We start from the raw sequence: 19385 nt of genomic DNA on the forward strand, positions 1-19385 counted from the left end.
CTACACTTTGGCATCTCATGAAATTAAGAAATTCCTTGCACACACAAACATCAAGATTCACACCTGAGCAATACAACTTGTCCTCCCAGGAACAGAAGAGCATGCTGCAGAGAACAGGCAAGCTACATTACTTACAGTGCAGGAAAGCTCAGGACACATGCACACCTCTACACCAGAGAGGTTGTTCTCGTTTGGTATCAGATAAAACCCAAAGGATGAATAAAAGAAAGAAGGGAAGGTCAAGACTAATCCTTGTCCCATCAAATCAACGCAAACTGCTTTTGTGTTCAACGAGTCAGAAGTTCACCCAAGGTTTTCGAACAGTGACATCCTCCAGTGGGGCAGTGAGGCCAGCTGTGAACAATAACAAGACCTGGACACAAATTTTGCAAAAGACAACCATTTTTTTAAAAGGAAAAAATAAGAAGGCTCTAAAATACTTAATAAAAAAAAAGGGGGGGGGGGGGCAAGAAAAATGGGGCGGGGGGGGGAAGCGCCTTTAGAAACAGAGCAGAATGGCTCAAAGCAAAGCGAGTTTGGTAGTGGATAAAGCACAGTGCCATTGACCTTGGAAGTCAGTCGAAAACCAAGGCTCACACATCTGGACACAGGTCTCTGGTGAAATGAAGTGGGTAACCTCGGCTCAGTTTGGGGGTTTGTGGTGTGTGTGCGTGATAGTAACAGCATGATAGACCCTTCTTATGGGAAGCTCTGAAATGAGTGAGGGGAAAAGAGGGTCCTGATAGAAATCCTTCCAGATTAGGGACTGCCAGGCAATCCAGTGTGAATGCAGAGATTTGCTAGCAGAGGGCAGTGTTTCATGCTAATAGTGCTAAGCAAGGGCTCGTTCTTGAAGTGAATGCCTGGAAGAGGGTTATAATGTCACTGTTGGCGTTGAGAATCCTTGGGGGAGGTCGGCTGCAGTTTGAGTCCCTGGAGAGTTCTGCTGCTGTGGGTTCCCTTAAACAAGACCTTCATTTGGCAGTGTTTTGAAGGCACCGGAACGCCAGATATTGCCCCAAGCATTGTTCCTAGAGAAGTTGGTCCATAGCTAGAAGTCAGAGCTCCTTTTATACAGGATGGAGGAGTCATCTCAGTGGAGGTAGGTAGGTTGATTCCATCGGTACCAAGATCTGTTTGCAACACAGGGAATAAGAGCTACAATTGCCATGTTGTTCACAGTTTCCCTTTGACATAAAAATCATTATTCCATTTGTAACCTTTCTTTGACTTGGCAGGCAGCGAGTGACCCTTTGCTCCTATAGGAAACTCATAGCAAACCCCTTGGCTTTCTAAGCAACATCTTGCATTGTGCTCGTGATTTCACACACTACCTGGCTGTTGGACTTCCTCCATGTGAGAGGAGGTCTGATTCGTGGCACAGGACAATCCGTGACTCAGAAAGCCCAGCAGCTATGGGGAACGCCCTCTGCTCTCTGCTGCCTTCTACTAACAGCATCCTTGACGCGATGCAGCAGAAACTACAAACGCAGAGAGGCCTGACCAGCACAGACAGTGGCAGAGGCATGTTCAGTGTAATAACCAGAAGGGCTCTGAGCCCGTATGCGTGGCTTGGTGCTGTCGTAGCATCTAAAGGCAGGGCAGAGGAAAATCTTTCTTCTTGTTTCATCTGCCTCTGTGGAATAGTTACCCTGCAGCAGAGCTCTCTGGGTGGCACTGCAGGAGAGAAAACTGGCTGTGGAGGGGCTTATCCAAGCAGAAACAGCAAAATAAGCCTTCCTCTGCTTCCTCCACACAGGGACCTAGTTTAGGACAGTCCTTATGGCCAGTGTTTTTATTCAGATTTTGGTTGGTTTGGGGTTTTTTTTTCCCTTTCTTTACCCAGTGTGTTTTTTTTAGCCAAAACTTGATTTACTATTTGAGTAGAAAAATAGCCATATCCCAAGAAGCTTCAGGTTAGATGCAAAGGTTCATGTAAGATCATGCCACTGCATAGCTCCACATCGCTGGAGTCTCTAAGGGCTTGTGGATTCTTCTCTAAGGCCCCATGACTTTTCTCCCAAGCCCTCCAATGCCCTTGCCAAGGAGCAAGCTGTGGCCCCCACTGCCTTACCCTGAAGAGTTGAAACCAGAAGAGTTCATCGCAGCTTTGGAGTTGCTCTGGGCTGTGGCGGGGCTGCTGGCATGCAGTGCACTGCCAGGGGACGAGGGCCTGCTGGAATTCCCTGGGGAACACGATGATGTTACTGTGTGGCAGAGAAAGCAGAGTAAGACTGGGATCTCCTCCTCCTGCCTAGGACAGCCCAAGCCCAAACACTTCCACCGTATCTCATGCCCATCCTGCTGCTCATCTGAGTCACTGCCCTGCAGCACCGAGCAGAATCCGTGCCCCAGCACAGAGGAGGTGCTGGGGGTCCCCAGGGCTGCGCTCTCGGTGATTACTGTGAATCGCGCTTCTTGAAGGAGACCTGACAATGTTCGGCTGAAGACATGAAGTAACCTACCCCCAAGCACTCCTGCTGTTTGGCTTCTAGGTGTGCCTGGCTCCCAAACCTGAACACTCCAGTAAAATTTGCCCAGGATTAACCTGGGAATGTTATCATGCCCAGGAAGCTTTCCATGGCTTCATTCCAGCCAAGAGAAAGACTCGGCTGTTCTTATCCCCGTACACCAACGTGGGGATACTTTCCCTGGCCAAACCCAAGGGTCTTAATAAGAGTGGCCTGCAAACGTGACCTAGACACCAAGTAGTCAGAGAGCCAAAGCAGAGGAAGGAAGGAAGGAATGGTGAGTGAGAGGTTTCTCACGGCTTACCAGTCCCAGGCATGGTGCTATGCACTGGATTGACGGAGAGGGGCCCCAAGGACCCTGAGGTAGAGACCTAGAGAGAAACAGAAGCAAACAGTAAGCAGTTGGCACTATGAGGACGTAGATCACAAAATGCCACTCCTTTCACATTCCCTTCAGAGTGTGCTCGCTCCCGGGCAGACTTCTTGTCTACATCTGAGGCTCCCACAGATATTTCTATTCATATTCCAGTGTGGAAGCACCATTCTCAAATCCAGGGCCAGGGAAAGGAACCAGAATGAGCGTTACATGTGCCCAACACTCTCTTTATAGGTCTAAATCCTATATGGATTAGATCACCTATGGAAAGACCTGAAATTATCAAATGCAAGCCAAACTTTCTTGGAGTCCTGAGATCCAGTGGGTAGGAGCCACTGTCCTTTGGGTGCTTCAGACTGGATGTTCTCAATCTGAAACTTCCCAGTTCACTCTGGTCTTGGGCACAAATAATCCCTTTTCCTTTAGGGAGTTCTTGATGGGTGAGAATTCTCAGGTGACTATTACTAATTTGGTGGCTGCAATCGAAGCGAGCCAGGGGCATTTGTTGTTCCACTGTGATACTTTAACTAAAAGCAACACGTTGTTCAGAATGACTGATGAGCAAAGGCATACTTTGTACAATGCATCACAGGAAAATTATTCACCAAAGCAGCTGCCTTAAAAATTCATGGCTTGCAAGCAGCATTTTGTGCTTGTGACTGTAGATCAAGTCTGTTGTGCAACAAGTGACCAAACTTCTTATGATGTTTTCCTGCCTTCTGATGGATAATTCCAAAACCCAAAAGATTTCAAGATAAAATATTGCTTTCAAATGCATACGCTCCCTCTCACTCACATGTGCTCCAGCGTTAACACCACCGTAGGGAGGTTCCTGCCACTTTTATAGGTGGCAGCAACTAAGCAACTATTAAGTAGCAGAAATGCAACGTTGGCTTATTATCCACAGTAGCCACTGACAGTAGATAACAAGGACACACTTTCATCAACTCTCACAACAGTTTCTGTTTTCCTCATCCTTCCTGGCACTGAAAATATGCCTGCCCAAATGTGAATGTACAAGATGAGAGAAGGACAATTAGCACTACTGAAGTGTATTCTGCATTTCTGCACAGATGTAAACCAAACAGATATGTAAATGGTTACCATTAGGTTTCAGAGTTAACAACTAAATTAACATGAGTGGATGTAATTCTTATTCCATGGAATGCTGATTCCTCCTCCACTAACTTAGGAAAGCTTTGATTTACCATTCTCAGGATGAAAAGGTTTGGGACAGCACCCCTATTTGGATAAATTATCCTACAATTAAACTGATCGGTACCTTCTAGGAAACTTGTATTTTCTTTCTGTTGCTGTCATTAATAGAATAAAAATAAATGTTCTGTAAGTGCGGGCATGAGATTCCAATCAAGTTGGGATGCTGAGCACATGCCCGGTCCGTGGCTGGCCCAGCTGCCTCCCTGCACACTCCTGCAGGTGTGGTCCCCCACCGGACGGTGGAGTGGGCTTGCCAGCATCTCAGGGACTTGTGTGTACAAGGAAATGTCCTGTCCTGTTTCCTTTCCCAGCAAGCCCCGCTGCATCCCCCCACCCTTTTCTCTTCTTGTCTGGGATGGCACATAGGATGTCATCCTTAATCCAAAGTCTCTCACCAGTCTGGAATTGTAGATAGGTGATTTAATGGGGGATGGCATCGGGCAGCTGATCCGCTTTTCCTTCTGGCGCCGGTTGCAGAACCAGACCCGAACCACCTCCTTTTCCATGGAGAGCTGCTCTGCTATCAAGGATATCTCCTCTGAACTGGGCTTGGGGTTCTGCTGAGAAAGGGCAGGAGGTTAAAGAAAGCCCTGGCGAGCCGTAACTCACAGCATCAGTGCATGCTTCTGCTGCTGGAAGGGCAGAGGACAGGGGTGGCGTTGGCTGTAAACTGAGGAAGGGAGAAAATTTCCTTCCAAGACAAAGGGTAAATATTTGGTGAGAGATTATGTTCTATGAACCAGAAAGTGCTTCTGATTCAACACCAAATCTCATGGAATCAGTGGGGGATGAGTCACCTACCTGGCCCTGTTATTGCATAAAGCACCATGCTTTTTGATCTTAACAGCACCCTAAATCATTGCTCGGGGGAAGCTAATGGCTGGTGGTCTTCTTATCACTACACAGGAGACACAAGCTCGGGGTGCTGTTTGTACGCCTACCTGCGCCATCCCAGAAAAGCCATTTCTTCTGTTTCTTCCTCCATCCCTCATTCATAAAGGGAAATAATAGCACCTATCCTTTCTTCTGAGTCACTTACTTTCTGGTGCATTTGACAGCTCTGAGGATTTTGACCTGAGCTGGAGACTTGAGGGTCAAAACCACCTAGCATGGATGCCAAGACAGTCTTCCCATTACAAAGAATGCCTCATACTAGCTAAAAACTAAGGTACTCATAACGATCTGATAAAGACTGTCTTTTGTTCGCATTAACAGTCTTAGGAGGAAATTTTGATATGATCAGATATGAGGGAGAAACCAAGAAAAAATGAGAGCTGGTCAAAACCAGTTTTGATGAAAAATTTCTGATGCATAATTTAGTCCTACCTATTTAAAGCTCTGCTCTCTGCAGTGATTTTTCTTGAAAATTCTGAAGCTTAAAAAGTAAAAGGCTCCACTTCGGAAATGATTCAGCAGCAATAGCTGGAGCAACTAGTTCTGTGGTCTCCCGAGACCCACTTAATGGGGCACCTGCTCTGTAGGGCACCACGGCCTCACGGGTCCCCTGCCCGCGCCTGCAACTCGCAAAGAGCAGCAGTGGGTGCAGGGGGTGGGCTTCCCCTACGGCGCTGAGCAGTGGGCAGCGATGGGCAGGTGTGGTGATGGAATTGTCATTCCTTTAAAACAACATTTACCAAGGAAATAATTGGGTCTGATTTCCTTGCTTTTGACGCTTTTCCTGCTAACCCCTTCAAGCATTTTTTTAACCTGCTGTCAAAACAAACAAGGAGATCTCTTTCCGAGGGTTCAGTGCTGATATGACCTAGAAAATGCCAAACCCTGAGAGAGTTCACAACACACTGAAAGATTTTCCCCTCACATCTTGAAATCTTTTCTCCAGCGTGGAGCGAATGTTGGTCTCAATGCTGGTTCGCTTCTTTCTTTTCCGTCCAAACATCTCATTCACTGAGGGGTAGGAGTTGGGAGTGCTCATGGAAGAATCCAAAGGAGCAGATTCTGGGGAAAGAGGGAGGCAAGAGAGATACGCAAGAAAATAACGAATTATTTCCATTCCTAGATCCTTTCTGGGAACCATGGCACCTCCTAAAGTAAGTAAAATGTCCCTACATTGTGGACCCTTCCTCTGAGGATGATTAAAATTGCTCCAGCAATTCATCATGATCTTGTCCAAATCATCAATGATCTTGTCCAAATCAGGAAAGAAGTAAGAGCGCTAAAATTTCAATCAACACTATTTTTCCTTTTTCTAGCTTGATTTCCAGCCTGCTTTGATGTGGAACACACATTTTCTAATGATTTCACACAGTTGAAGATGTTGACTTACATCACTTGGATCGAGCCTCATAGAGCTGAAACACCTGACGTGATACATTGACCAACGTGCGATGCCTGAAGGGCTGATGGCATTGCTGCAGTGGTTCGCAGCCAGCAGAGGACACCAGCCCAATCCTGCTGCTGCTGGGGATTCCCCTTGCAGTGACATCTTCCTTTTCTAATTATAGCTCGTGGGCTAATCGCTGAGAACTTTAGAAGTCCCTTCCTATTCTTTCCAGTTTACACAGGGAGGGACCAAATGGACCGGGGTGAAATGATCTGCCCCAGGCCATGCAACAGAGCAAGAGGCAGTGCAGGAAGGGACTGCCCCAGACACGGAATTGCAATTCCCATATTGCCAGGGAGAAAGGACAGATGTGGTTTGCCACTGAGGTGGCTATGCAGCCTGCTGTGTGATCCAGTCTGGGATCTGAGAGGCCTTAGCTCCAGCTCCATATTTCCTGGCTTTTATTGGAGGCTCCCTGGATGGATCCTCTTGTCCTGGCCAAGACTGGTGGCATTTCTGCATGTCATGTCACCTACCTGCATCACTCAGCCACTTCTCCAGCAGGGGTTTGAGCTTGCACATATTCTTAAAGCTCAGGTTGAGAGCCTCAAAGCGGGAAATGGTGGTCTGGCTGAAATCATTGCCATAGAGCTTCCCCATGGCAAGTCCGACGTCACCCTGCCAGAGAAGATCCAAATCACAACATGAGCTCAGAAAAGCCCCTCACAGCTTCCTGCTCTCAGACCGCCTCTCAAGTTGCTTCCAGAATAGGCTCAGCCTGGTTCCCACGACCTGCCTTCCAGAGAAAGTGTGACTTCTCTTCCCACGGGAATTTGCCCCACACCCCCTGAGCCTCTGTGTATTGGAGCAGTTGTGATAATGAGGTCGTGGTAATGAAGTATTAGGAAGGGGTTATCTCTTCATGTGTTTGGAAGAGGATGCTCCAAAGCAAGCCAGACTGTACCTACTCCAGCCCTTCCTCCATCTGTGCCTCTGCCACAACGTCCCCCAGCCCCACATGTCCACACCACAAGCAACACCGCCCTGACCATGGACGAGGCTGCTCACCTGCGTGAACCCCAGTTTGATCCGCCTTTGTTTGAAAGTCTTAGCAAACTTTTCCAGCTCCTCCAGGTCACTGGGTTCCTCAGATGCCCCTGATGGAGTTAGGTGCTTTGCCACTTGCAAGTGCTGGGGTACATCCAAATGGGGTTCAACTGACGAGCCAGGGAGTCCAGAACGGCCCACAGCCTGTTAAAACCGCAGCAAAGACGCACAGAGTCACAACACCAGGGAAGCACACTGCTTCCTCTGCCATCTGCCCTTAACGAAGCAGCGCTTTTGTAGATGGGTGCTTCTCAGGGTGGGACGGCGCGTTGGACTGCATGTTGAGGCAAGTTACCTGTGATGCCAGGCTGGGTCCCGGCTGGGAGAGGAGAAGGCTGCCCTGTTGCTGAGGGAAGGAGAGGAGGTTTGGCTGCAAAGCTGAGGAGAGAAAGAGACACGTGTGATCAGAGCAGCTCCTGCACCAGCACGCGGGCAGCTGGGCATTGCTGCGCAGGGCAGGCTCGCGAAGCGCCGAGGGACAAGGTTCGTTAGCTCTCTTTCAAAATAGCAGCATTTCAGCCCTTACAAATGTGGATGGCTCCGAGCTAGAGTAAGAGAAAGTAAAGGTTCTTTTCATGGCTTTTTAGCCTGAAAGGGATTATTACAATAATGATACAGGTAAAATATCTCATCCATTGATCCCCGCATGTAGCTCGTTAACCTAAGGCTGGACTAGGGCAGAGACAATTTACGTAGACATCTAACTTTGATTTTACACACCAAGAAGCAGAGAATTTACTACATCCTTAGTGGTGATCTCCCTCAGTGCTTAATCATTGTAGCTGCTAAAGAAAATGTGTGTCTTATTTCCAACATAAGCTTTTCTGACTCCAACTTTCAGCCACTTGATCTCATTAAAAAAAATCCTGATCCTACAGTTAATCTCATGAGCCTCTCCACTCTGCTTTCTACTATACATTTCATTTTTGAAGTTCATTTTGAAGCCATCTGACCCTTTCTTTTCCACGCTACTGTATTTCAAATAAATTGAATTTCTTTCCAAATATAAAAACTGGCACGAAATGATGAAAAGAAAAAGGAAAATCTATAAAACTAACAAAAACTCGTATTTATGGGGACTGCATAATTATTTAGTTGACAAACTGCCAAGTCCAAGCCTATACTTCTTACAGGAAACGTCCTAAAGGATTAAGTAGTGACCAAAGCATTGTAGCTTCCTAGAACCTTAGTTATGTTCTTCAAGTCTGTTGTGGGTGAAGCCTATAGAATTTAGTGAGGATTTATAACCTTTCTTGAAACAGTCAATATATTCTATTGATTATGAATGACAATTACAGGGAAAACTGTAGAAATTTATGGATTTCTGCAAAAAAAAAAAAGGAAAAAATATTATCTCCAGAATCAATCATTCCCCCACCTCTCCCTCTTTCTGTCTTTCCTTTTTTAATTTAGATCTGAATGTGCAGGCTCCCATTTATTTATTTAGATTGGTGCTTCAATAAGCCTCCTCTAATGCTGGAACAACTTTGAATTTCAAATGCAGGCTGGTAATGAGGTGCACATTTTTAACAGTGAAGGTAATTAATCACTGGAATGGCTTGCCTAGGGACATGGCAGATGCTCTGTCATTTGGAGTCTTTAAAATCATGATTGAACACCTTTGCGAAAGCTAAGCTCTAGCTCAAAAGAAAATTATGGACTGGATTCAGGAATCACCGGTTTGACAGCTGGTGAGACCGAGGCTGTGTTTTTGTAAGATGAAGATTTCAGCAGCAATATTTTGGCTGACAGTGTCCCAGCATCTACCTGGCCGCTTGCTTCCACCTTTATGGCACAGAGCTCTCCCCCCCTGTTGAAATCCGCCAGCGCTGGCTGTTTGAAGGGCTGTGCGATGAATCACATCAGGGCACAATCAAGCAGACCTGGGAACTTATCTAGCTTAAAGCCAGCTTTAAAACAGACACCAAAGCAGAACACGTGCGCTCTTGGGATGGTTAAGCCCACAGCCAAGTCCCTTTGGCCATGAAATCTGTGAACTGATGTGCCCAGCAGTCAGAACTCAGGAACCATTGTGAGTGTTCCCATGGTGACTTCAGGGACAACTTCAGAAATAGTTTGTGCATCTCTTCGGTATGACGAACACTTCACCTGTACCTGCACCAAACAACTAATTCCACAAAACCAACCTATGCCTTCACTTCCACTCCCCAGGGGCTGTGCACACACATGGCAAAGCATCGTTAAAACTTGGCAGTCATCTATTCAAATGGAAGTGCTCTTGCACTACAAGCCAGTTACCGGCCAGAATATCCAGACTTGGTAAGGACTGGAACCAAAAGGGGTCACAGCCAAACAAGTGGCCATCTGTTGGAGGGGTTACAGATGCCAAGGGAAGTCACTGAACAGAAGAAACTCTATGCAAGGAACCAAGTTCTGTTTTGCAGTATAATGGGTTTCCTAGTGCACACGAATAAAGGCAGGCGGTAGGCAATGGATTATCCTGACCCTGCCATTTCAAAAAACCCTAAATTCTAGATTATTGGTAAGTATACACAAAGTTTCTTCATGCATCACTCAGCATCACTTGGCAGAGAGAAGAGTTTATACACCGTCAATGGGAAATAGGTTTGACATTTGCCTACAATACAGGTTTTCTTTTGGAGAGTCTTTGCCAGCAGGTTCAAGCTACAGATATTTTAAGGTTTTAATTCTGAATAATTCTGATAGAGTCCCAGCACAGGGACCTCTGTGCTGGACTCTATCAAGAATGTGAGCAAAGGACCCGAGTCCCTTTGCATCTGGATCAGAGCCTGTGTTTGTCTGTCCACAAGCAGCGTAAAACATCATCCATGGTATGCCTGTATCCCTGTCACTGGAGAAATGCCATAACAAATATCGGCCATAAAGACAGAAAGTTTGGTCCTCAGTCCTTTCATCCCTTTCATGGAGCTGATCACACTGTGTTTCAGAAGTAGTTGGACCTCCTGTCCTCTCCATGGCTTGGAGCGAGATTTGGGAACAACCACTGGCATTCCCGAACCTCTCGGCTCTCATCCCTGGGTTGCTCCTGGCTAGGTTAGACTGTCCGGGTGCCAGCACAGCTCTTCCACCAGAGCAGCTCGGCTCCTTCTCTGGATTTACTCTCCCTCAGCTCCAGCTCTCCCGTTTTCTGGAAGCCCTGCGGAGGGCTGGCCCAGCGGGGGCTGTTCTGGTTTCAGAGGTGGGATCCCACCAGGCCCCAAGGTGGCACTCTTGGCCAGCACAAGCCACAGGTGCCCGGAGCATCTCCGGAGCGGGATCAGCACCCCGGGTGTGGGAACCGGCACGGGGGGAGGTGGGTGGAAATGCAGCTGGTAACAGCAGGGAAACAGACACCGTCACGCCGGGAAAACTTTAACGGAGAACATGAAAGCAACAGACATGAGAATGTTTTTCCTCGATATGCATCTGCTTATAGCAATGCCCCTTTCAGCTCTTCTTGCTCTTACCTTGTTGCCCAGCCTGAGACTGAGACAGAAGAAACTGGGGAACTGACTGCATGTGACCGGGAAGCAATACAAGCTGCTGCAGGGTGTGAAGAGAGCTCATATCCTACAGGGAAAAAAAAAACATAAGGAAAAACAAAACTGAGAGATGTCTGCTCTTCACACAGCATCACCTCTCCCACAAAGCTTCCTTGCTCTTTTATACCATCCTTGACCCCAGTCACACTCTCCACTTAGCTGCCAACACACCGGAATAGGGTAATTCATGCACTGCAGAGCTACAGACCCAGACATACTCTGGGATCTGAAGTTTTCAGCTGTATAAGAAGAATTCTGTGCTCACACACAGGCATCGGCATGGAGAACTGTCTACTTTTATCTGAAAAAGTTAATTCTTGCCAATGACAATTTTGAGGCACTGGCAATCAAAACCTAGCTGTTAGAAGTAACAGTGAAACCTCTTGGATTTCAATTTCTTCCAGCAAATGTATTTTGAGAAAGTGTACTCCCTAAAATTACACAGGAAAGTGCAGCTGACGGTCCCATCTCACAGACACGGAGAGCCTGCTCTCCGCAGAAGGCCAGTGTCCCAGCCAGCCGTGTGCTGAGGTGGGAAAGAAGCGATTCCCCACAGCGCCTGATGCTCTGCAGCAACAGCAAAGGCATTGCAGCGAACACAGTGAGCGGCTCCGCGAAGGTTTCCTGTTCTTTGCCACGTACTGCCAGGAATTCCCCACCCTGCACTAAGCAGGACAGGCAATAGGTACTGAGAGAGCAGGATTACATCCTGGTGTTCTTTCATAGTGCTGGGGTCCAAACCCCACGTCTTTTGTTGGGATTAGGGGCTAAGAGTTTGCATTTACTTGGGGTAGACACACACATAAAAAAAGCCCCAGTAAGACCAACTGTCTGTAGAGGTATATTTTTAAAGGAACTTGTTACTCAATAAGATGAGCTCTTCGAGCTTCTCAAGAACTGTTTTGAAGCTTTGGGGAAATTAGACGATCCCTGAATTGTGTAGGGATCTCAATACCCCACGAGAGAATGAGGGAAGAGATTACTGAGCAGCTGTGTGGCCTTCTGGTATCTAACTCCCACTAGAACTTAACAAGAGCTAAGCGCTAAACTCCAATTTTTTACCTAAGAAAAATTCCCTCAAGGAATTAATATCTTCTCTGGTATAAATCAGACTGAGGCAACATATTCAAGGATGGTTGTACTGATTCAGACCAATTGTTAATCTAGCCTAGAATCTGATCTCCAACAGTGGCATTAACCAGATGTTCATGGAAGGGGAAGGACCAGGCTGAGCATGTCTGACACTTCCCCTTGGTGGTGTCTCAGCCTCCAATTATTTTCAATTCAAGGGATTTCCTGAGTTTAGTGTGGTTTCTCTACTTAGTAGACAAACTTGAAGGAAAGGCTGTCTACTTAGTAGACCCTTGAAGGAAATCTCTTCCAAGTACATGTCCAGTCTCCCTTTGAACCCATGTAAAACTTTTTACAGAAAAGTAAGAGGTGAAGTGGGAAGCTGACTTTTGCCAACACAGATTCACTTTTCCAATTCAGTGTCCATCATACCTTTGAGTCTGCTTTTGCCACTGTCAAAAGGCACACATAATCTGGCCAGTGTCTCAAACCCAGCCTCTTCAAAGCTCCACTAACCGGTGCCAGCTCAGATTTCTGGATCCCTGAAGCAGCGAAATCACTTACCCCTGCGATTTGGCTGCCAGGCATCATTGATGATCCCTGCACAAGGTGACCTGACCTAGGGGGGATTGTAGATTGCAAGGAGTCGCTGAGGTCTTCGGTTTTAATCTGAAAAAGAGCAAAGTAACTGTTAGCATCGGGGAGCAGAGATAAGGGGCACCAGGAGGCGTGGGGTGGCTGGGAGTCTGAGGGGCTGGAGGGGTTGGCAGGGCTCCTTTCAGGGAAAAGTGAAGAGGTCAGGACCCACTGCTTCCCCCCTGGCTTTGCGGAACGGCGTGGTCATTCCCCGCTTCTGCTCTCCAGTCCATAACGCAGACATAGTTTTTCTGCTCTGCCAAGCCAAGGGGAGGCTTGCAGTTTGCTCAGTTAAAACACATTAATTAAAACACTTTAGGAAGTAACTAAGTTTTAGTGACTTAGCAAGGTTTAAAGCATACGAGTGCTTTCCTCAGACAAAACACTGTGGCATTTTGTGGAGTTATAAGGAAGACACGAAGCAATTCTTTATAGATCACAGAGTGCAACCCTGTGGTGGGGTTGGCTATAGATAGCCTCTCATTTTGTTCTGCAGGTACCAGAGCAGGGTACAAGGGGATGGGAAAAGAAAGGTCACGAAGCAGAAGACCTCAAAAAGTAGTGTACTCTTCCAGAGTTGAAAATGCAGCACCCCGGGCACCAAATGTATTTGCTCAGCTTCTGCCAGAAAGCAACAAGGATTTGTACTCCTCTGGTGAGGAGAAATCTGCTTCCTCAGCTAGAACAAGCCATGGAAAAAAGAACAGGAAAACTTCACAGGTGTCAACCCTCTGTCCAGTGGTCATTTTGATCTACTTTCATGTTCAAGGAAGATTCTTGTCTACAAAAAAATCATGATTTCTGAGTCCACATCCTTGAGAGAAGAATTTACCTGAGAACCAGAACTGAATCCTTGTTTCTGGTTTGTTCCATAGTCTCCATGTTGATTTCAAGCATTGTTACTCCATTAAAAACAAACAAAACCCCCCAAAAACAACCCCCAAAACAACCCCAAAACCAAACACATATCCCCAAAAAACCCAAGCAAACAAAAAGTCCCCCCAAAAAACTGTTACCTGACTTTGTACCAGCTGAAATCCTTTGGTAAGGCTGACTGGGACAGGAGAGAGGGGAACCCGGTTGGGGAGATTTTAGAAGTTTTTAGGTTAATTCCTGAAAGCTGTATGAGGGGTCTCTATGCGCAGGTGCCATGCACAGGAGACAGAAAAGTCATACCGAGCTCCTATAACACATTTTCTCTATGAGAAGATCCAAGCAAAGAATTTCCAAACTTAGGCTCAAATTTTTCCTAAGCACAAGAATGCCTGGAACCAGACTCACACCATGAGTCCCATTCCTCACCTAAACCTTTCTAGCGCACCAAGAGGCTCCAGTTTCCACCAACTAGAAAAACCAGGAGGACATCAGAAAGGACAGGTCCTGAAAACCCTGTCCACAGGCTCAGCATTGCGGATTCACTCTGACTAGTGGGGCTGAACTCCAGCATCTCCCACCACATCCCTCCCGAGCCCAGCACCCTGCAGAAGACAAGCAGGGTCGCGCTTGCCGGGGTTTTGCAGGGCTGATGGGGACCTCGGGTCATACAACCTCCAACCAGCAGAGGGGGACAAGAAATTCACCTTTTAAAAACGATGGCCCAAGCCAATATTTTTGGTCGAGGGAGGTTTGATTTCAATTTGACTAAAGCAAACAAATACACGTATCTCCACCGGGGCAGGAGAAAAGGAGAAAATGGGGTCACAAAGAGGCTTGCAGCTGCAGCGCAGGGAGCTGGCCCTTAACGTTAACCTCGGCATTTTGGAAGGTACTACACAGAGGGAAGAGAATTACAACATCTTCTTTCATTACAACTATAGTTCTGGACACCGCCGAAACTAGTTTTGCAATAATCCTAGCTCCCTGCAACAAGAGTTATACATGCTATTAATTCCAGTTCTTTCCTACCTTTCAGGTTGGCATGATCATCCCTCTTAGCCTGGCGAAAAAAAGTCAGATGGAAAGGTCTTCTCGATCACTATCAATGTGGATAGTGTCCAAGTTATTAAATGTTAGACAAAAAGCTCAGGAGAATACACCGTTACGCCAAGCCATCCAGTCATTGCAGAAAATGGCTTTATGCACGTTTTTCTTTCTGAGGGTGCATTAAAAAGAAGTCATCCAAGCCAAAAAGAAAAAATAAATTAAAAAAAATAATAATTACCCCTGCTTGCAATTCATGTGTGTCTGCCTCACACAACGCAGTCATCCAAGTCTGAACAGTCCCAAAAAGAAAAGTTATCCGCGTCTTAGAGAACAAGGCACTTGATCCCGCCTAAGTTATGATCCCAATAGGAGTGGAGTGTTGAAGAAGCACAAGCCATTTCCAAACTGAAATCAATTTTTACAGCTGCCAAGCGGAATGATTTGGAAGCGTTCCAGGGTGAAAGGGGTGTGTAGCTGCATCCAGGCATCGCACAATATGAGAACGGGAGGTGGGTTTGGCAAAGGACCGGTTCCCGATTTAAAAACAACAACATCTCCCACTGCTCCTTCCCCCGTCCCTGGAATTCTCCGGCTCCCTCCTGCGCAGTGGGCGGGAACCTGGGTGTTCTTGACAAATCCTTCTCCCCTGCACCTATTTTCATTGGGTTTAGGCTCAAATTTACCTCTCCCTCCTCTTCCTCTCCGCAACAGGCCTGCAGCTGGCTAATTGTTCATTAGCAAGAGTTCGGGGTATATCCAAAACTTTTGGGATGGTTTATGCAAATCCTGCACCTTCATTTTTTCCCTGGCTAAACCGGCAATATTACTAACTGTACATTAAAAAAACCAAAACCAAAACCCCCAAAAAACCACACACATTGTGGGCGAGGCCACTCAATATCATGAGACTCCCTTAAAATAATGTAAATTTCTAATTAATAAAACACAGGGAGGAGTTGCCTTCTCCTTTCCCAGTGCATCTGACACCTATTTGCAAGCATTTTCTACAAATATGAGAAAAGTTTTCAAGGAACCAAAGATGTTCAAAATGGTTAGAGTCACCTTGTGTAGGTATTTGACGAGAACCCTGCTGAAACATTGCAAGTGAGCAACAGTTATCCAGTTAGAACCAGGAGCAGATCCCACTGTGGTCCTTAGGACCTTGGTTTTACGTGATGATCAGGCCAGACGGGGAACAAGAAGTCATCGGGAGCAAACCTAACTTTCTTCCCATTGAGTTTGACTTGGGGAAATAAACCTCTGTAAGGAAAAATAAGCTCGTGAAACAGCGGGACCAAGGGAAGTGCTGCAAACACATCCTGCTCACCCAGAGCTGGGGAGCTGGGCTGCTGGCTGGGAACCCACGGGCACCTTCTCCCCTCGGGCTGGAGGGGAGCCCCCAGGAAGAGCCGGGAGAGCTTGAAGCCTCCGGAGGAGGTAACGGCAGGTGGCAGCTCCCATACGCCCCGCGACCTCGGGCTGCTCCGGGGTAGGAAGGGAATCACGCCTGCAAATCTCAAGTGGATGTTTTCACAGCCTTAAAATAGGGTCAGCTGCCCCCAAGCAATGGGAGTGAAAAACACAGGAAGGGTGACTGGATGGAAGGAGAGTCCTTTCCTTACTTGGCTAGCACGTCTGCCGGGTCTGGCCAAGGATGGGTTGTTTCTTACCTATCTCTGGCCTAAAAACAAAAACAAAAAGCAAAACAAACTAAGAAACATATTGAGGGTGATGGAAAATGATCAAAGCTCTTCAGCCTGCTTGCGTAACCGATTTGTGGAAGGTGTTTCATAAACATTTCATAAGAAGGAGAATTATGAAGAAAACATCTCCCAACCTGCCTGCAATTACTGCACAAACTCTTCCTTACCAGTAGGAAGAAGGAGAGAAGAAAAAAAAAATAGAGTACATCTGTTTTGTAACTGATCTGTGAACTTTTGGCAAACATTCGGCTCATGAAAACATCCTGCAGACATATTGCAGAGCTGTAAAAAGCCAGCCGTACAGGAGGAAGTTGGAAAGATTCACCTCGGCAGCTCCGATTTCACTGCGTGGAAGCCCGTACCCGTCCGATGGACCGGCCGGCTGAGCCACGTTGGGTCGATGGGCCGGCGGTCGGGTCCCACGGCTCAGGCAGGACCCTGGCTTTGGCTCTGCTGGTCACTTGGCCCAGCTCAGGGTCCCTGCTCGCTGGCAGGCTGGGTTGGTCTCCCTCACCTATTCGGCACCAAAGCGGGCAGCCTGGGTGCAGCCCCGACACCTCCTTTCGGCGAGCGCTTCTGATGTAACATAAGCACCGCTCCATCATCCCCTTCACAGAGGTGGGACCCACCAACTGGTTCAGCACCCAGAGCCTCGGATGCTTTCCCCAAATCTAAGATAAGAGATCTCCGTACCCTGCCAGCGTGAGGCCCTTAGAGCCATGTCAGCCTTCTCCCGTAGCAGCTACCAGACGGGAGCTGCAGTCGTTATTGTCAGATAGAAAACAATCATATTTGTTGTGTAGTTTCTATTTGGACGGTAACCTCTTTGAAACAGATATTTATCTGCCTTTGTATCTGGCTTATCTCATAGTCAGCAACTCACAACTGTTTAAGAGTTTGACTTACTCATATCCCTCCCTCCCCTGCTTGCAGAGCAGTAAGGCTGTTTCCCTGGGCAGAGGAGGATCAGGTGCACACGGAGGGTCTGAACCAATTGTCCCTCAGTGAAAACAAAGGGCACGGTTCTTCCAGGGCCCAGTCACCCCCAAAGTGCTATTCAGTACAACAGGGCTGTCTGCAGCGGCCCCAGAGTGATTCGCCTGGAGTGAAGGGAGGAAGTTTTACGACAGAAACAGGTATCAGAACTGGATCCAAGGCTATTGCAGTTAACTAAGCCTTCCCACCTTCCCATGGCGTAAGTGTACTTCTCTGGGAATTACCTGCACACGTGGGCACCATAAAATAAAAAACACACTAATAATAAATTATAGCAATAATAATAATAATGGGCTTGCAATTACTATTTCCACATGTACTATCCTGCACGTACGGCAAGGCTTCACAGACATGCAGGAAAAAAGCAGAAAACCCTTATGTCAATGCAACGATATTCACTCTGTAATGTCTGATATCCTTTCACACCAGAGGGTGGGATTTTTCAGAAGCTGACAGCATGATAAAAGAGGAATTAATCCCACGCTGAATGCCTAACAGACTATATCCTAAAACTCAGCGATGACAGCACACTGAAAAATTAAAATGTAATTCCTAACCTCAACACACCTGCATCACAGTTATATGAGGCCTTTGCATTTATGAACTGAGGCATGATTGAATATGCTTTGTCCTCCTCTGAGCTTCAGCTCGGGATGTTAAGAGTTGTGCCTTAGCTGTAGTAGAAGTGGGGTGGGAAATCAAAACCTTCAGAGTAACAGAGCTGCATGCTTCACAGAAGAAAACAAACAGAACCACGCTCAGCTTTGCATTCGTGGCCTTTCTGACACAGCATGCCCTAGTATTTTTGCTTTTAAACAGAGAACAGGAAAAAGAAGTCACACTTCTGTGCCAAATGATAAACCTCAAGACGATCATGGGTAGCACAGCAGGCTTCAAAAGCAGGTGCTGGGCAAGGGGGTGGAGGACCAAACCCAGAGGTGGGAAGAGCACGTGCCCTAAACGGCCACGCTCGCAGCTGCGCCTGCCCAGGGCAGTGTGTCCCGGCGCGGGATGCACTCGCGCTAGAGGCTGCAGCCTCAGCAAGAGCCTCGGGAGCACAGGAGCTGGCTGCTGCTTTCGGGAGGCGATCCATGTTCAGGGAGCACTGAGCTGGCAACAGCATACTGAAAAGCAACCACTTAGAGCATCTTTGCTCTTGCTATTGGTACTCAGGCATGTGGTACCTTCTCTGGCAAGGCCTGTGGACACGGCAGATTGGAAGCATTTACAAAAAGGGGAGGGGAAGATACCATTTTCTTGGTCAGAATGGTGAGAACCTCCAAACAAAGCATGGAAAGCAATTTTACCACCATTAAGCCTGCAATTTCTCTCACGTCTCCATTTTCCAGGACTCTCCCTGCCCCTTCCTCCCTAGCCATTCTCAGCCCAGAGGTCCTGCCCTTCTGCCCCAACCTTCTCATGCGCTGTCACACTGCTCCCTGCATCTCTCTCAATTTCACTTGCCCAACTTCCAAAGCTCTCCAGAACTCCACCTCTGCCTACACCTTTGTGCTTATCTTCTCTGCTCCCACCTTGGGCTGCATCCCTGCCCCTTTCCTTATCAATCCGATTTCACACACCAGGCTTCATGGCTTCTCCCATGCCCTCTTGCATGCTCACACAGGTTCCCTGGAGCCTAATCATGTTCCTGTTGAAGTCAGCAGCAATGTTGCCTTATTGGGCTTTTCTGGGGCCAGAATCAGACCCTTAACTGTTCTCCAAATTCCCTGCATGAGAAAATTTCCCCTTTCCATGGATCTCTTGTCTAGGGGGAGGGAGCTGTGATTATTCTGGACTCTCTGTGCCCTCTGGCTGTCAACTAGTCATGAGCCATCTAAATACCTGGCACTGCCTCCCTGCTGCACAGCACCGCGGACCCCGGATCAGTCACCCAGGAGGAGGGCAGAGCAGTGTCCACCCACCCAGTCGTGGCACAGGGAGCCCTTGGTAGCTGGGCACTCCCCACCACATCCCGTGTTTGAAAGGAATTAATTTGGAATCAGACGGCTCCCGTGACTGGGGCTGGCTCCATCCCAGCTCCACCGGTTTCTCGGATTGGTTCACGGTTGTTTTGGCACC

The 19385-nt window shown here is 47.4% G+C and overlaps 1 protein-coding gene across 1 annotated transcript in view; it reads right to left on the bottom strand.

Moving 5' to 3' along the window:
• Positions 1–1093: 1093 nt before the first annotated feature.
• Positions 1094–19385, bottom strand: part of POU2F3 (POU class 2 homeobox 3) — a 41887-nt gene continuing 23595 nt past the window's right edge. The window contains exons 5-14 of the mRNA XM_037409869.1: positions 12613–12717; positions 10903–11005; positions 7749–7831; positions 7415–7597; positions 6883–7024; positions 5885–6021; positions 4461–4622; positions 2776–2842; positions 2075–2207; positions 1094–1133 (exon numbers count right to left, since the gene is read on the bottom strand). Coding sequence (XP_037265766.1) covers positions 1094–1133; positions 2075–2207; positions 2776–2842; positions 4461–4622; positions 5885–6021; positions 6883–7024; positions 7415–7597; positions 7749–7831; positions 10903–11005; positions 12613–12717 — 1155 coding nt within the window. The remainder of the gene's footprint in view (positions 1134–2074; positions 2208–2775; positions 2843–4460; positions 4623–5884; positions 6022–6882; positions 7025–7414; positions 7598–7748; positions 7832–10902; positions 11006–12612; positions 12718–19385) is intronic.

This window comes from Falco rusticolus, chromosome 16, assembly GCF_015220075.1.
Source record: "Falco rusticolus isolate bFalRus1 chromosome 16, bFalRus1.pri, whole genome shotgun sequence".
Taxonomy (NCBI): domain Eukaryota; kingdom Metazoa; phylum Chordata; class Aves; order Falconiformes; family Falconidae; genus Falco; species Falco rusticolus.